The sequence below is a fragment of the Onychostruthus taczanowskii genome, unplaced genomic scaffold, assembly GCF_017590055.1.
Source record: "Onychostruthus taczanowskii isolate IOZ18803 unplaced genomic scaffold, ASM1759005v1 scaffold1, whole genome shotgun sequence".
NCBI classification, from domain to species: domain Eukaryota; kingdom Metazoa; phylum Chordata; class Aves; order Passeriformes; family Passeridae; genus Onychostruthus; species Onychostruthus taczanowskii.
Genome location: NW_024496525.1, coordinates 9,622,203 through 9,641,072, shown reverse-complemented (window position 1 = coordinate 9,641,072; position 18,870 = coordinate 9,622,203). Strand labels below are relative to the sequence as shown.

General features: G+C 36.5%; 1 protein-coding gene across 1 annotated transcript in view; it reads right to left on the bottom strand.

Moving 5' to 3' along the window:
- Positions 1 to 18,870, bottom strand: part of AVEN (apoptosis and caspase activation inhibitor) — an 87,624-nt gene that overhangs the window by 63,840 nt on the left and 4,914 nt on the right. Inside the window, exon 2 of the mRNA XM_041410203.1 lies at positions 3,691 to 3,871. Within this exon, the coding sequence (XP_041266137.1) occupies positions 3,691 to 3,871 (181 nt within the window). The remainder of the gene's footprint in view (positions 1 to 3,690; positions 3,872 to 18,870) is intronic.

Sequence of the window (18,870 nt, the reverse complement as noted above, 5' to 3'; positions counted from 1 at the left end):
AGAAACATACTTAACAACTTAAGCTGAACCCAGGATACCTACTTTACACAGAAAATATAATAAACCCTAACAAAGAAGCTCCATCAGGCCAGTGACATCAGCTGTTATCAAAGGCACCAGGCAGTCCTTAAGACTATTTTCAGCTGCCTTTTGAACTATTCAGTATGAAATTTTCATGGTCTATTGTCTGCTTCAGGTGGCTTTTCCTTATCCTCCCATTACCATCACCTTGTAAAGGAAACCAGAGAATGACTTGAACATTTTTGTGTGAAAGCACTTGAGAAACTGTAACCACTTCCCCACCCTGAATCAGTAACTTGAAATCAGACTGCACAATGATTTTGCATGAAAGAGGTATGCTCTGTGCATTTTGTGAAAAATCTGACCTCACTTAGCCAAGCTACAAGCTTCTAGAAATCTGAGTTTGCACCTAATTTTCACAAGGTCTGCTGAAGCTTAACAACCAGTCACTGCATCTACCTCCTCAGTCTATGCAGTCTATGCAGACTTGGGATAGTCTGCATGCTATCCCAATGTGCAAGGCAAAAGAATTAAGTTTCTTCCTACTTTCAGTTTTGAGTGAGAGTCAGATTTTCCACTGTAGGAGAAGTCCGTGTTTAACAGGCTTTAGGTAGAACACTGACCACAAACTGTCACTCTGCATATTTCTGCAGCCTCACCTATAGTGATATCCCTAACACAGTTGAAAACAATGATCAGTCACTTTATATTGTTGAGTAACTTGAGTAGGAATTTGGGGATACTGACAGAGAATGTGGAGAGAAGATAGAAAAACCAGTTTATAATGGAGGCCAGAACTGGAAGCTTGAAAGAATAAACTGGGACTGAATAGAGAAGGAAAGAAACTAAGATGAACATAACAAGATGTGGTAGTGAATGAAACCAAATGAGCAATGCCCAGCAGAACAAGACTTGGGGATCACCAGGATGGATAAGAATGAGAGACAGATATTCTGTGTCTGACAGAATTTGAAAGAATTGGATTTTAATAAATGTACATGGAAGGGAGCTGGCTCACAACAAAAGACTGAAAAAAGATCCACCAACAGAAATCAACAAACAGAAAAAGCAACAGAAGGAAGGAAGAGTGAGAAGAATTAGTAGGCAGGCAAGGGCTGATAGCAGAGAAGGAACATGCAGTCAAAAGACAGCCTGGGAATAGTCAGGCCTAAATATCACATTGAAAAGACAGAGTCAGTGCCACACTAGAGATCGGCATGAAGCAGAAAAAGTTGGAACTATAAACAAAAACCTAAAAACACAATGTTTGTCTTCAAACAAACACTTCTTTCTATTGAAAGACATAACAGAAAACATCCTAAAGACTTTACATTCTCTGCAAGTATCTACAAACTCCTTTCTCCTCCTCAGACTTCCACTTCCCACCTTCCTCTGCTAACAATAAAAATGTAGCACAATAATGCATAACTCTGTTCCTTTCTTAATTCAAGCAACAGTAATATTTATGTATTAGATTTAAAAGCTCTAATGCTAATTATCAACATGACACCTATATCACATAATATCTCATTTTGCTATTTTTAGGTTGATTTTAAGTAAAGAATTATACACAGACACACTTATAAATTATATTAAACAAATAAGTACCAAGGACTTTTAATTCCTTGGACATCGGCAATTCTTCCATTCAACTTTGTTACCAGCATTAATTCTTTCTTTATAACATTATCCCAAATGATTTTTTTCTATGCTATCTCATTCACTTAACAGCATCTTTGCTGGGATAAGACAATTTTATCTTGAAGGATGACACTCTCTTTAGGACCCTGCATTTGATATTGCAGAACCTAACTGTTACACAGGAGAACAGGTTTTTAATCTGAGATTTTGCTACAGAACTCTTAATTGGCTGTATTAATTACATAGTTGTGCATTAATAGTAAATAACAAGATTTTAAGAGCTTTTAAAGGATTTGTATTAATGAAAAATTGGAAATTTAACTCCATTCCCTCTGCTGTACTTCCTAACTGCTTGTTGCAATTAAATTGAATTCATTCTGCATCTTCAGAATGCTGAACAGCAATATACTAACAACAGCTATTATCAAATAAAGCAGATGTGTGAGCTTCTTCTCAGACCACTACAAATAAATTACTGCATTCCCAGTTTTCACACATCAACCAAAGAAATTAAATAACAAAGAATAGTGCTGACACAAATTGCTTCTTTATGTCACTCCAAGAAATCTGCATTATTGTTTAGAAAGTACTTTTTTCTTCCTCCAAAAGAAACTACTTTATTCCACTGCAGTTTCTTACTGATTTATTTCACTCCAGAGAACAGTAACAATAGATCCCAAAATAAAGCACTCTCTAAATCAAAGATTTAGAATTAAGAAATAGAATGAATATATGAACACTACCTTCCAATATTATCATTTGAGGCATTAAGAGAATCTAAAGAGTAAAATAAATGGGGAGGTAATACATGTGTTGAAGTATAACTTATGAAAAATACTAATTAGTAGAGCTAAATCATATTTTGTTATATCCTCAGTTCAAAAGTACTATTCTTCAGAACATTGTAAAGATATTCTGAAGGCTAACTATTGAGTTATTGAAAAGCTGAACCATGGAGACATGGCAGCTCAGGACAGGTCTCTTGCTTTAAAAAGTTTTGAATTACTATATCTACTTTGCTCCCCAGATTCTGTTGGATACACATTTCTGAGATCCATACTATGTGCCTTGACTCCAGCATTGTTTGCCGTGCAACACAAGATTCAGAGACGTTAATACACGTCATGGTACTGTGATTAAAACCTGACAGCTTAGCCCCAACTTCACAATGCTCGTGTGGAACAGAACTTCAGAAATTTATTCTTGCACAAAGAAAAAAATCTCTGTTCTTTGTTTCTTTACTGTAGCTAACTTCTAACTTACCCTACCAAGCTGTGACTGAAAAATGCAATTATTTAGGTTTGAGAGATTGCAGAATTTCCAAGGTACTACAAAAACTGCCGTAATACATTGTTTGCAGCTTTTTACTGAATGGTATTCCAACACAATGGCACATCAAGTGTTTCTAAAATAATGTTAGGTAACTGTTTTTAGTGTGACAACCCTATACTACTAATGTATGGCTGAATAACCTCAGCATCTAGTACAGACTGTCCTTCCACCATCTCCTTTATCATCTCCTCTAACCAGAGGAAAACAACTGGTTGTTATTTTCAAGGAGAGCAACACTTGCTATTAATGCATACATCTATGCATTATGCAATGCTGATCACAAATCTCTGTTGAAACAAACAAGAGCAAGCAGCTGCCTGACTGTTTATTGTGTCTAGTCATACCAGCAACCTTTTTTGTTTCCTGGAAAGCAACCCAATAACCAAGATCAGCAAGAATAAGCTCAATGTTACTGGATGCTGCACACACTCAGACCCATCTTTTCACCAGAATTCTATAAATGCACTAGCCAGCATCCCGCTCTTACTCCCCATCTGTCACAGCTCCATGCAGCCTGTATGCTATGAGGCTGGACCCATGGAGCCTTTCACTCTTAAATACATAAATGGCAGACTTACTAAGGAAGATAGGAATGGTATTCTAGGGTGGAGTTTCATCATCAAGGACAACAGCCAGAAAAGTAGTCATGTCTCAAAACGCAAAACTAGAAAACCCTACATATTGGAAAAGGCTTACCTGCTGAGCTAAGCAAAACACTGAAGTCTGTTCCTCTCTGTGACTCCCCAGCTTCATTCTGTCCTTCGTTTTCTGTATCCTCATAGCGGCTCCAGTTAGAAAACACCTTTCTTCTTGAATAGCATTTCACTTCTTCCTTCTCTTCTTCATGTCGTGATTCAGTATCATCATCTTCCTCTACCTGTGACATTCAAATGGACAGTTAAGCCATTGCAACTGAATAGCATTTTGTTCTGTATTTAAACAGTCATTCATACCAACAATACCCACCACAGAAATAAAACCCAGAAAGACAAATTCCATCTGGATCCCCACATACATTTTAGGTAGTACTATCTTTGTAAAACATATGTAATTCTTCAAGTATGTAAATAAAAGCACTGAGTAAAGCTTTGAGTAAAAGTACTGAGTAAAGCTGAGTAGATCCTACACAGGATCAAGCAGAGACACTGATACAAGTTCCACTAGTTTCCCCCCTATTCTAAAAATTCATGATGACTTCAAAATAGCCTTCTTACTAAAACTGAGGGCAATGGATACAGCGTGGAACTAAGAATTGAAACCAAGTGTCTCTGTCCAAGTGTTGCAGTGATACAGGTTTTAACTGAAAAAAAGTTTGTAAAGTGGAATAGGAAAAGATACATTCTCCAGAAAAACATTTTGAAAATGGTGATTTACACAAGAATTTCCATTATAACAAACTATAGAGTCAAATAATATGGAAAAATAAATCAAATTTAATTTCCTTCATGAAAGCTATTTTATGGAAATAGACATGAAAAAATTAAATACACTGCTAGCAGTCAACCTACTAATCTTAACCTCTTAAAAAGTTCTAGGGTCAAAAGGAGAATTCATTGCAGAGTCAACTAAAGATACAAGCAAAACAGGCATTTGCCACAAGTACTCAGCAGCTGTGGAAAATTCTCTATATATGCAGCTCTCCCAGAGCTTGGGTTTTAGCTGAAATGACTGTTGCTTCACAAAAAGAAAGACTTGTTTCCTGGAGGGAGGAGCACTCAACAGGCAAGAGATTAAATCTGTCACAACTACACAAACGCATTCCCAGGTGTCAAACAGATGACAAAAAGGAAAATATTCTGTGCATTCTCACTGGTTCTGTGCAATTTTCAGGTAAATTCTCTTTTCTTTGTATTCATCAGATAAATACACTAAAATGGTTGTTGTAGGTAAACAGTTGGTTATGTGAGCAAGTAGATGAAGTGACAACCACATTACTGGAAACTGAGGCAGAACTATAATTTCCATACAACAAAGGCCAAATCCACCTACACCAAAAAAACCAAACCAAACTTATTTCTTCTCTATTCTTCTCCTATGAAATTAATGATTTGCTATAATACAGCAAACCTAGTGAAATTCAATGCACAAAATAACTTGGAGCTGATGCAATGCACAGGTCACAGCAACAGTGCTACAAAGATAGATCAGTTTTGCACTTTATTTTTGAGAAAAGATCGGAATCATCTTAAGCAACTATGAAATTATAGATAATTACTTTTCGACTTGTTTGAAGAATTCACTCCTTTCAGCTGTAAACATAAAAAACCCAGGAGTACCACTTCCATAGTTCAACAAGCTTTCAGTTAACTTGTATGGATACAAATGTTTTCTCTAAAACCAGACTAAATTATTTTTCACTTTCTGTTATTAGCTGCATATGCTATACTTGAAGGAAATTTCCCTTCTTAGAAATTAAATAGTTAACTTCAAGAAATAAACTACAAATTCTCAGGAGTATTAACAGCAGCCGTGCAACCTGGTTCCCCAAGTACTGTCCTGAGGCTTACTGTTAAAACAAGTAAACTTCAAAAAAAAGCTTGCTTCCATTTCCAATAAATATTTAATGGAAAATCTCACATGATGCACCACCAAGCTACAAAACAAAACTGCAAATAATCACAATTGAACAGTCAAGATTCAATCAATTTAAAGACGTTAATATTTTCAAATACATTAAAAAACTTATCAGTGAAAGTTCAGAAAATAGTTTGCTTCTACCATTTCACAAGACAGCTACCAAGTAACAACTCCAGAAACTCAGAAACACACACCTTAATCACCTTTCTCTTAGCTGCCTATTCAACTACACCATTTGCTACTAACATTGTCACCCCACCTTACTGAAAATGAGTCTTAATCAGTACAGAGCAAACATCTGTCCTATGTGTAATGACATAAACTACCCTCTTGCCACATTGACAAATAACAAAAGATACAAGCTGAACAAATTCTAGAAGCCAACTCAGATATAACCTTTAAAAAGTATTACTCACATAAGGAGAAAAACATAGGCCTTTAAATAGTATTAAGCTATCTACGTGTTATTGCTCAGTGTTCTAACACAACTTGATACCACAGGAGGTATCTATCTGCTGTGCCTCAGTTCCAGACAGTAATGCATCACCATTTGCACATTTCATTGAAATTTTCAAAGTGTGCAAAGCATGCAAAAACCCAGCTGAACAAAACCAGAAAACCTTCAGACTATTTTGCGTATCAGAAGAATGAAAAAAAATGTGCCCGATATTCCACTTAAACACTAAAGCACTCAAACAACAGTGAAAGGGCCAAGCTCCCCTGCAGAGGAACTTGCACAATTTGTGGTCCTCTGCCGAGCAATACATTTTTATCTTTATGAGAGCCTATGACTGCACTTTTCTTCTAAAGGAAAGCTAAGTGCATAGCACAAATGACCACAATCTGCAGTCTAACAGAGAAAAAAAATACTTTTCTACTCTAATTTTACATACAGGCTTGGGAACAGTAAGGTATTGAGAAAATACCAGAAAGTGGGCATTGTGTTTGACTTTTCTTAAAGATGAGAACACATTGATGCACGTGGTTCAGGAATGAAGGTGTTTAAATGAAGTAAACATTGTTCTGAACAAGTAATTTCCCCTGGGGTCATCCTTCTGCGCTTCCCTGGAAGCCAGAGTGGTTTGGATCAAAGTACACAATGGAGAAAGTGCAATAGTAACCTCTTGCATCCCGCTTAAATTACTCAACCACTATTCACTGTAAGTGCAATCAGTCCTGGCATGTTAAGTACACGTATCCGAGCACTCAACAAGAATTGTTGAACTCAGAGGCCTTTTACAAAACAAAACTAAAAGTGCATTAAAAGTCAGGGTTTCCATTAAGACTTTCTAAAACTGCACTCACTACCTTTAGGATGCCACAGGAGCTAGAGCTTATAGTCTTCTTCCTGTTCAATTCTGCTTACACTGCAGGAAAAAATTTTAAACTCTTCATCTTTATCAGTACTTAGACTATTCTAGAGTAACATCAGATGTTCAGCTTACCTTTCTTTGGGCCAGCTGCTGTTCCCTATTATGTAGGTATCATGCATTATTAGATTTCCGTTCTTATTTATTTTGCAGCATTCCTCCCATTTCTCTTCTCAATATGTCACTTTACAGTATGTAAACTTCATTTGAGCTTTTTTGTTAATCTCTTAGAAAGTGCGGAGCTATTTGTCTTCACTTCCTTCCCAATTATCTTTAGAAAATCTTCAAAATTATATTGATCAAGTGCTACTTTTCCCCTTTGTTACTTAATCTCTGTATTACTGTTTTAAATATTACCGCTACCACGTAGTCGCATTTCCTTAATCTTTTCCATTCTTTATTTGGGACACTCACCTACAATACCCCAGACATCATATATATCCACTCAGAGTCACAGTCACTGCCATACGGGGACCCCTGCATATTCATGGACACTCATAACCACTGTCTACTCCCCACATTTGCTGCTCTCACAATAAACAAGAGCACACACCAATTCCCTGACTAAACCTGTGTCTTGATTCCCTCTTCCCTTCATAGAAACTGCTGTACAGCTATGGTCAAGTGCAAGGACATTCAAGCTTATCTAGATGTTTCAATCCCATTTTCTCTTCTCATCAGGGTAAAAGGCTAGCAAGACAAAATGAAAATATTCTCTGGATTGAATCTGATCCAGACTATCATCTGCATTACGAATGAGCACATATCTTTTTTTCTCATTTATATTTAAAATAAGGTGTATATGCAGAGACAATTAATCTTTTGGTCCTCATCCTAACTTTGGCAGCATCCATTAAGGCCAAATTTTCACAGAAGGGACTTCTAAGTCAATGGGTCAAAAAACCGGTTATAATTAAGCAGCAAAGCCATTCACGATCTCTACACCTTAAATTGTTTCACAGAATAGAAGTCTGTATTATGCAGGCTTGTATGCACGTAAATTAGTAAGACAGTTTGGCTGATATTGACTTCTTAGTGGTTCCTCTGGGCAGACAAAAGTGGAAATGTTAAAGACTGCTACTCTTTAATGTTAGAGACTCTCACTCTTTAATGACTTAAATTACTCTTGGAAAGACATACTTCCTTTAAATTTCATGGTTCAAAGTTTTTGGTAGTGGAACAAAACAGGAGCAATGGGATCACACCAGAAATTATCTTAGTACATTACAGATACAAAACAATCTCAAAAAGAATTCCTTTTTTAGCAACAGTGCTCATTACATGCACTTTATTTACATTTAAATGCAAAAAGGTAGAGGAGAATTCCCTGACAGCTTAATTTATGTATTACTATGATTGATAGGCTAATATCTCATGATAGTTACATATAGCATAAAAATCTTCAAAAGTTTTCTTATTTCATACATTTAACTAATTAAAACATACACACACACACATATATATATATATCTCCCTCTTTTTTAAGTAATTACTTGACAAAGAAATGCATCATCTGGTTTATTGTGGCGGAAATTTAACAGACTCTGTAAATAATGAACTGTATGGTATACTAAAGAAAAACAGACTATATTCAGAACTATGGCAAATGGAAGCAGAACTTGCTGTTCAGCTGGACCAAAACCCTACCCCCTAAAATATTATTTTTACTCTTTGAAGTTTTAACATGATCAAGCACCAGGGCTACAAGGTGTCCTGCATCTTTCTCACAAATCACTATTAACATTTCCACAAGCTAAAGCCATATTCTGTACAAATCTTATGCCTCACTGAATTGAAATGAGAACTATTAGGAGCTAAATATCTCCCTTAGATTCACTGAGACAGGAAAAAGAAAAAGCCCCACAGGCAAACAGCCTGGTTATTTTGTTTGTAACTACTCATTTAAATGGCAGACCACCTTCTCTTTCAAAAACCTAGAAAAGAATCCTGATGTTCACTCTTCACTGCCCTCTCAGAAGTATCTCCATGACCTGCTAGTACATGATTAGCACATGGTCCTTCGAATGAGAGCCTTACAGGGGCAAAATGAACCAATCTAATACATGCTGCTCAATTTCACACTGTAGCTTTCAGAAACCCAGTCTGAAAACTGTTGACTTGTAGATAAATTAAACTTAATAACCACGCACTGTAGGTTAGCAAGACTTTGTTCTTGGCAAGGCCTGCCAAGTAATTATTTATTTCAGAAAGTGCATATTTGAGGGTGCTGCTCATGAGATACAGGATTTTCCAAACTACAAAGCCACTAGCTAAAACTTCACTCTACTGATTTAGATTAAAACTCCAAACTCAAGGATACTTGATGGGGTATGTTGTGAGAACAGTATCATTATAAATTCAGTATTCATTCTGCACTAACTGGAAAATTTGGTATAGTATCGACAAGTTGCATTAACTGCAGAAGTAGCCCTTTGCCTCTTTTCCCCAAGGCTGCCCCATGCTGTGAAAAAAGAGTCTGTAGGAAGTTCGTCCAGCTGCTGTCTAAAGATAATGAGACTTTTGATTTGCTACACTTGCCAAGCTAATGCATTTCCACCAACAGAAATTCAACTGTATTTTTTTCTTTAATTCAGTAGAAATTATTTTATGAAAGTTACTGGCAACTATGTAAACCCATCAAGCAATTTATACAAAATTATCATATGGACTGCACAGAACCTGGCAGCTCTTCTACCTTCAAACTGTCAGTAACTTTAAAAAGATGATTTTTTGTCTTACGAACATCAGTCAAAAATATGAGTGCAAACATAAAATAGGAGCATTTGTCTTGACAGAAATAAAAGGTTTCAAGAAAACCTTACAAAGTACATTGCCAGAAAGGAATAATCAGTAATCTTACTAAAAATGCTGTAACCTATGTATAGGCTGTACTTGGCAAAAACCAGATGGTTTATATATTGCATACATATGGATCCACATATGTGAATGTTGCATGTCTTATTCCAAAACCAAGTTACACTTTGTATTCTGGAGCAGTAAAGGAAATCTTCTGGAGAAAGATAATTGTTTTTACCAAATCTGCTGCTCCTAAAAAGAAGCTTCCTAAGCTGCATTAGAGATTGACAATATCCTGAAACTGTTTCAACTCTTATGTGTTAATATCACAGTATTATAGAGTAATCCAAACTGAAAGGGATTGTAAGAGGTCATCTTGTCCAACTGCCTACTCAAAAGAAGGTCAAAACTGAACTCAGATCATGTAGGTTGGGGCTTTGTCTACCCAGGGCTTGAAAACCTCCAACAGTCTACTTAATCCTTAGTATTTAATTGTGAAAGCAGATGCCAGCACTTCTAAAATTGTGAAAGCAGTTTTATTAACAGCTTTAACAAGAACTTGTAAAGAACACACATGAGGAGTTCTGTAACATCAAGAAAGCAAAATTTATTGAGGGGAAATATTCACCTCAACACTTAAATAAGTGATGTTTTAAAGGATATTGCTATTTTACTAGTTTTCGTGACGCAATGGGTAAGAGAGCCTCTCTCAATAAACATATCTGTTATAAACTTCTACATATTGAAAAGCTTGGTAGTTATGCAAATGTATCAATGATGAAGTAAAAGCACAACAAATTATGGCAAAAGCTCAGTCAAAGCATCCACCTGCAGAACAGAGAAAAATGTGATTTTAACTCACAGAGTTTATTTCACAAACTTGGAACAAAGTCTGCTCAAAAGAGCAAGGTTTGCAGAAGACCTTAGTTATATTGACAAGCCTAATGTTTATTTAACAACCCCTACCTCCACACAGCTTTAGAACAAAGCCAACAAAAATCCAGCAACTGTACCAAGATCAAAAACAACAAGAAGCTTCAGGGCTTCTCATGCTAGGAAAAGTACAGGACAAAGTTTCTCAACAGATTTATTTTTTGCCACAATGAAAATAGAAAAAAATAAACAACCCCCCAAAAAAAACCTCTCAAAACATTTCTGCTCTGCTATATTACACATGAAAGGAAACCTTCAAAGTTTACATTTTAATAACAACAAAACAATCACCTACCTTTACATTTCAAAAATATTTGATAAGAAATAGTAACAAGTTAAAAATTTAGGGCTTTTTAAAATGCACCTATTTTGTAAAGAAGAAAGCACACAGTAAAACATAATAGAAATAGCTTAGTGATATTCACCCACACTGTTCTATTTTCAATTGTCACAGCACTAAAGAAGAAAAAATTCTGAAAGACACCAAACAGAACAGGATTGTTTGAAATGGTATCCCTAAACTGATGGAAACCTTATCAATAGTTTCCTTCTCTCTTCTACTTCTAACCTTTTGCCAGCTTCAGTTCCTTTGTCAGTTCACAGCAGAATCAGACAAGCACAAATAATGGTTAGCTAGGCTGGAAGCATGCCATGAAACATGGGAACTGGGAAGCAGGCCCTTCCTTCATATCTGGCAGCAGTAATCTGCTATATTGGCTAAGTGTACTCATAAGCCATATCCTTGGTTTTAATTTCCTGCAATGTTAAACTCCTTTTTCTAAAGTAAATTTTGTTTTCTCTTCCCATTAAAAACTTACAGATTCTCCACTCACATAATACATGGGGACACAGAGGTGTCCTTTGTCAAAGTCATACAGTTTTAGAAAAATCCTTTGCTACAAATATTTATGTTGCTTGATAAAATTTTTAACATAAACTTCAGAACATTTGCCTTGTTGCTTTTAGACCCCGTTTTCAGTTAAGGTTCTAAAGTAGTCATTCAGAAGCGTAAGGCATCATTTTACAGGTTCTGTATACAAGTACTGGTGTCCGGTTCACAGTGAGAAATTCTATCCTGATTTTAAATTAAAGCTGCCAACATCTGTCACTTTTTCAGATCAACCATCACACAATAATAGATTATTTCAAACATATAAATATTCACATAATGAAAACTAAAGCTGCAAAAGGAGACACACTACCAACTTGAAACCCTATAAAGGTCCTGTATAAGCATTTTGTTTTCCTCACCCCTTTCACTACATCTTCAACATTTCCAGTAGCATAGCTGCTACATTTTCCATCTTTCATTACTAATGTATTGCCATTTCATAAATATAATTTCACATGCTACCAAAAAACCTCACATCTTTATTACCTCTCTATCAACAAACTAGCAGACCCAGCCATTATGCATTTTGTAAATTGAATTGCATTATTATATTTAAGGCATGGCATGTTGAAGCACTAAAACTTGAGTTACAAATAGCCTGATTTGACAATATTTTCAGTACAGGGAGTAAAAAAGGGGTACTTTTTAGGACCAACAGAGAGTCACACAGTAAATCAATGAACAGTAAGTTATTAAAAAGATACTAAGGATAAAAAGCAGTTTGTCTGATGTGCAAACAAAATACATCATTATAACTCAGAATGCAAAATCCCATATAAGAAACAAACAAGCAGGATAGCTATATTGAATTAGATAAATTATAAAAATAATTGAGTCATGCTAAACAAAATTACCATGTATTAAAGCAATGCTACATCAAAAAGATGATATCCTCGACTCACAGACTTTTAAACAGCATTTCCGAGACCAATACTACAATTAATTTCTTTCTTTATATAGTAGAAAATCAGAAAGATGCAGAGAGCACTAAGTCCCCACAGACTTGACAGACACCAAAACCCTTCTTCTTCCTTGTGTTTTAAATTACATGAGAAATGTATAGGCTGATCCATTTTCTTAGGTATCTGCAAACCAGCCAACTCAGTCATACAAGGAAATGAGAAATTAGTGAAATAGTAATTTATCAAGGTTATAAATTTAAGAGGAGACTGTAATCCCTACCTCACAGTCAAGGTAGGATCTCCCTGACAGAATAGCCAAGTGGTGAAAAACAAAAAACAGCTACTTCCATCCTCCATTATCAACTTTCCTTGCACAAGTCAGTAGCACCTTTCCTAGAACAAACTCAGCTGAAAAAGAACTGAGTTTTCTTTTTTGAGTTCATCTGGAGTTCTCTCAGGCATTGTGCAAGGTGCTGTCCCATAATATAGTGAATTACGGCCCAAAGTCTGATTTGTGGTGGGTTTGCCTTTGAAAGTGATAGACTTGTGTTGAATCCACATGCATGGTAATTTAAAATACAGCTGTATTATGCACAATGCATCTCTACGATGCTGCCCCAAAACAAAAGGCAGCTACACACCACACACCCCATTTTCAAGCCCTTTCAGTAGGATAACTCAAAGATGGTAAAAGCAGTAGTATCCCAAAGCATGTTCTCCAACTCCTCTCACACCACAGTGTGAGAATTAATGATAAGTGTGTTTGGGGACTCTGTCTATACATCAATGATAAAAGGTGTAGAGACATCACACTGTCTTGACTAAGGTAAGTCAGAAGCAGAATTATTTATTATCAATGTGTGGATTGCACTTGGCCTCAAAGCAATGCATTTTGGACAGAAAACATTTTCTCCAGCAAAAATAGTTCTGCTTGTCCTGCGATGAACTGAGAATAGATGGGGACTGGGGCAAAAGAGAGGGGAGTGCCAAAACAAAGCACCTCAAAGAGATGTGTAAATAAATACAATCCATGTTTCTTCAGCTATTGCACAACAACAGCATTTTATCCAGAAAGTGGAAATAAATTCAATTCCCTTTTCTGCACAAATGCATCCAAATTTGCACCTCCCACTTCCCATGAGAATACAGTGGTTTTACACACTCTGGAGAGGGAGATCTAGCCTCTTTCCTCACTCAGATCTATTCTACTTTGTACAGTGCCTGGACACTTCCAGTAGGAGAACTCAAGAAGCTGCTGGCCTATGTGTCCTGCAGATACACAATCACCACACACATATACAAACGAAAAAACAACAACAACAAAAAAACCAACAAAATAACAAAAAAACCAAACAAAAACAAAACAAAACAAAACCCCAAGAATGTGACACAATGTCAGTCTTTCATTCATACTCTCTTCATGAAAATATCATGTTTGTACATAAAGTACAAAGGGTCGGAAAAACATTGAGGGAAAATCAGGGAATTGAGGAAAATTCAGACCAAAAATTATTTCAAGTTCATTGGCAGGTCACTTATCTAAGAAGCAAAAAAAAGCTTCACTACACTTTGTATTTGAAACTGGGAAGAGAACAGATTGCAGATTGAACTTTTTTCCACATCCTCAAACCCTTCGCCTCAGTAGTCATTGCAGACTGAAACTTTTTCATTGCATACTCCCTCTATCCAACACTAGCCCTGTATCCCCTGCCTGCCTTTCGACCAGAGAATGTCAGTGCTAACGGCTCTGCAACATTACCCACAACTGTTTCTAATGTAAACTGACACACACAAGGATGATTTTGCTATATATTTTGAGAGAGTTGAAAATAATACATTACCTTATTAAGAGAGGCTTTTTTTCTGCATCATAACTAGTATTTTCTGGGGCTATCAAAGAATACAATAAGGCAAGAAAATAAACAAAAACTGATAAGGTCATCAGTCTGTTTTGCTGTCTCACTGAAAATAATTAAACCACTTTTCATTATACTTCTTCCTTCAGGGTTTCATGTAATTTAAATAAGATTTTTTTCCCCTTTCAATTATTCAACAGAAAACAAGCATTTGTAAGTGTCATTTAATTGCAATTCGTGGCAGCTCGCATAAACAAGTCAGTATAGATACTTGCAAATCCTCTGGGTTTTATGCACTATGTTTTCCAGACTACACCTGATGAACTAAAAGACAAAACAAAAATCTTAATATTAAATATTTTGTGTATTGTACTTTTTGATTTGTCAACAGTATTAATGAGATCAAATTGTATTGTTAAACATTCAATCTATTCTATCATTACAGTGACACACACCATAGTAAGCTAAAAACTATTTATATAAAAGTATTAATGAAGAGGAGGTGACACATATGTTTGTATGTTCACAGTCTTTTCATATTGACATAGTGACCTATTGATGAATTGTAGTGAGCCTTCAGCGATTTTTCAGTGTTGCCTCTCAGAAATAATTTACTTTCTTATTGTTCACCTAGGTATCAGAGCCTTTCCAGTACAGATTCAAGTTTCTACTATAAACATTTTTTTAAACTTGAGGGACAAAGAAAAATGCTAAAGCTTTTTTGTGGGTTTTTTTTTTTTTTTTCCCTTTAGACTGAGGAAGGAAGAGCCTTGACTCAAAGGGGTTTTTTTGAAAAGAAAAAAAAAAGTCCCCACAAAGAGTAATCCTCTTCACTAGTTTGCTCTATTGGTGACCTTTAGAGAGATCTACCAAAGCTGAAGAGAAGCTTAATTAGCAGAAAGGGCAGCTGAGAGAACAGGTAGCACAAAGGAAAGAGCTTCTAGTCTTTATTGTACGGGATGAGAATTTTTGAAAGAGGGATGAAATATTAAGACTAGTTCATAAATATTGGATAGTGGAACCCAGCACTCTGAGTTAGCTAAAGACAGAATTAGCCAAGAGAGATATCAGATTCTGAAACCAATGTTTTGCCTAACAGGAATGATGCTCCAGTTAAAGGCAAAACATCTCATCAAGTACACAAAAAAGAGACTTGCTCTTGAAGTTTCTACATAAAATTGCTACAGCTTCAACAGTCTGAAAGTATGGTTCTAGAAACTTCCTTAATGACTTCAATAGCAAAAATATTTCTCTCTCCTTGATTTTTAAAATCTGTTATGGGTAATTCAAACAGATTAGTCATGTGATTGTAACCTGGTATAACCAAAGATTCCTCTCTGAAAGCATCACTGCAGTTGCAGAATACCAGTATGAAATACCAGAAGAAAAAAGTCTAGATCGTGAAAACTTCTTATTTACAGATAGTTTCTTATTTAAACCTATTTACAGATGAAGAAAAGAGCATGACTCATATCTAGTAGCATCTGTAAAAAGCCTAACATTAAACAAGGCTCAAGCAATTCTACACAAACAGAACAAAACTTATCAAGTGTTAGCGGAAAACTCCACTTCTGTGTATTGCATCTCCATGTTTATTTTGTCACTATCAGCCTCTTGAGATGTTCAGTGTTGCAATGCTGGTTCATATTTGAACCATCATTATGAAACTGTTTCATAACTATACCAGAGTGGTATAATACCATGGATGTTTTCAAATATCTGCCACTGCATTCACTCAAAAACAACCTTTGTTATTTTTATATCAAATTTGAATCCAACTTACTGCAGACATTTTAGAAACCACCACTCAAACCTCTGATATCCCTTCTTCATACACCTCCAGCCTTTTTTAGAAGAGGGTGGAAGGAGAAATCTGGTGCCTCAACACCACACTTAAAACCCCAAGATGTTAAAATCTAATTTTATTTTGCTATTGGTCTGGAGTATAATTTGGAACAATAAGAGTTACCACACAATGATGCTTCTAGACCATGAAGTTAACACTGCTGTGAAGAAGCTTTAAAAGTCATTCAGAACCTTCTGAGAACGCAAACATATCCAAATTGCCAACAAGGATTGGGCTGTACCTGCTGGGATGCACTATAATCCCATCAGTTTATGTGCCCATCATATCCTTACATGTGCCCATCATATCCTTACATGTGCCCATCACATCCTTACAGTTCACACTGGTGAGCCCACTTAGGCGCACACAGAGCAGTAACTGCAGGAGAACTCTGCATCCAGTTTGCAGTGGTGAGATACAGACAGTATTCAGCTGTCTGGACAACTGGTGGACAGCTTCAACTCTGACTCCATCAGGAGTGAAACCACACTTGAGTCCACTAATATTACACCAAGTGTAATCTGCAAGGCAAATTTGCATCGAAACCCCATTGAGTGATTCAACATATGAGCCACGCCAAAATCACTGAAATCACTGAAGGAACTTTTTCTCATTAGCACAATTATTTTTTTAAATTTTGTCTCTACAAAAACATTTTACTCTGAGACAATAATCCTTTAACATCCTTGCTAACAATTTGGCTGAAGTGGAAGAAAAAGACATACTGAGGATGGGATCATTTGCACTTCTGTTGCTTCCATGGGCATGCCACCTTTTGTTACAAATTAACAGGAACATAACACACCAGTGAAGTCAGCAAAGCAGCACAATGGGAATAATGCAGTCTGAAACAGGACACTGAAGAAAAAAACTAAGGTGGGGGGGGGAACCAAACCAACAACCAAAACAAATCCAAACAAACAACCAAGCCACCAAAACCCCCTAGTTTGTAAGGCAACCAGAAAAAACTCAAGGCCTCACAACAGGTCAGTGAAAGAGCCTGGGAAGAACTGTAGGGCAGCATCACCACTCTGTTCCTACAAGACAAAGACCCTGGCTATTTCAGGGTTAAGGAGAGAGACTGTACAATCTCTAATGTAGAACTATCCTCTGGGAAAAGAGAAACAGGAATAGAAACAGGACCTTAAGGCAAGGTTCTTACACACTCCAGCAGATTTATGGCTTTACAGCAGTGTATTATAGCATCTACCTGTAGAGGAGTTGAAGACTTATTTTCAAAAATAAAACAAACAAACAAACAAACTAGAAAAACCTCATCCCTCCCCCCCGCCAGACTCCCTACATACACATAATACAGAGGAATTGCATGCCTGAAAGAATAAATGGGAAATATATGGACACACCTCTATGCCTTACCATAGAACACTGAATCACACTTGAAATCCTGTGTGAAATCCTGTAAGAAATATTCTGCCATGCTTTTTTTAGTCTCTAAATCACCACTGAATCAATCATTGGCATTTGTTCAATTCTTTTTTTAATACAGTGACACCTTCTGACTGCTACAAAAGACTGTGCAGCACTATTAGACTGGCTGGAAATTCAAAACAGGGCTCCTGAAACTACCCAGTTTCTTTTGTGAGGAAAAACAGCAGCAGCACTGCATGGCACAACTTTTTAAACAAATTAATCACTTCTACAAATTCGTTGATTTTTCAGCAGAAACACTTACTGTCTCTCACTTGATGTACCCAAACAATCTCCTGTATTGTGCCGGCACCAAACACTCATCCCAGTAGCACAAGATTTTTAGCTCAGATTTACAAAGTGTACCCTTCCTACAAATAACTTTTCTTCACAGCTGTGTTTCAAAGACCCAGGGGCAAGTCCTAATAACTCACACGTACGTGTGCCTTTCACACGTTGTGCTTTACGTTCAGAAAACATCACCCTGAGATGAGAACAATCCAACCCCACCATGATGTGCACACATCCTGACTCCACCAAGTATTCCGGCCCAGCACGGGAGGCGGCAGCGCCAAGGGGCGGGCTGCCTGCATCACCTACCGGCACCTTCCAGCACGGGGTCATCCCCGGATGGATGCATGCATGGATGCATGCTTGCATTCTTAGCCTGCCGAGTTTCAGTTCTTCCCGAAATTCTAAAATCTTCAGGATTTAACCTTCGGGAAGTTCTTCTCCAATATTCAAATAAATACCAGTTTATATTTCCTCTGAAGAAAATCCACACCAATTTACTGAATAATTAAATTTAAATAAGATTATGATTTAAAGCTGTGTTTCACACAAGCAAATATGCAGGCAGTAAAGTTACTTCTTTAAGCTAGAAAATATTTTGGACAACCTGTTACCAAAATTACTACCCCAGAGACTTGAGAGTAGAAAAGAACAAAAGCATTTAAGCAGGCAAGGACAGAAATGCACAGCCATCTAAAATATTAAAGGAAACCCTCAAGCTCTCCCCAAGGAAGTTACAGAAAGATTCAGACATGAAGTTGCTTTGCAGCAATGATATTCATCTGTGTAACAGGATGCTTTCAATATAAATATCTTGTTATGTCAGCAGGAAAGTTGGTAAAATATGCTGAATGAATAACAATAAACATCACTAAACCATTCCACACTAAACAATTAGGGACTATTATGAAACTCTGGAGTCCCACTCTAAAAAATAGGTTACTCTATTGTCTAGAAACCAAAAAGAATAAATTAACTTTGGATG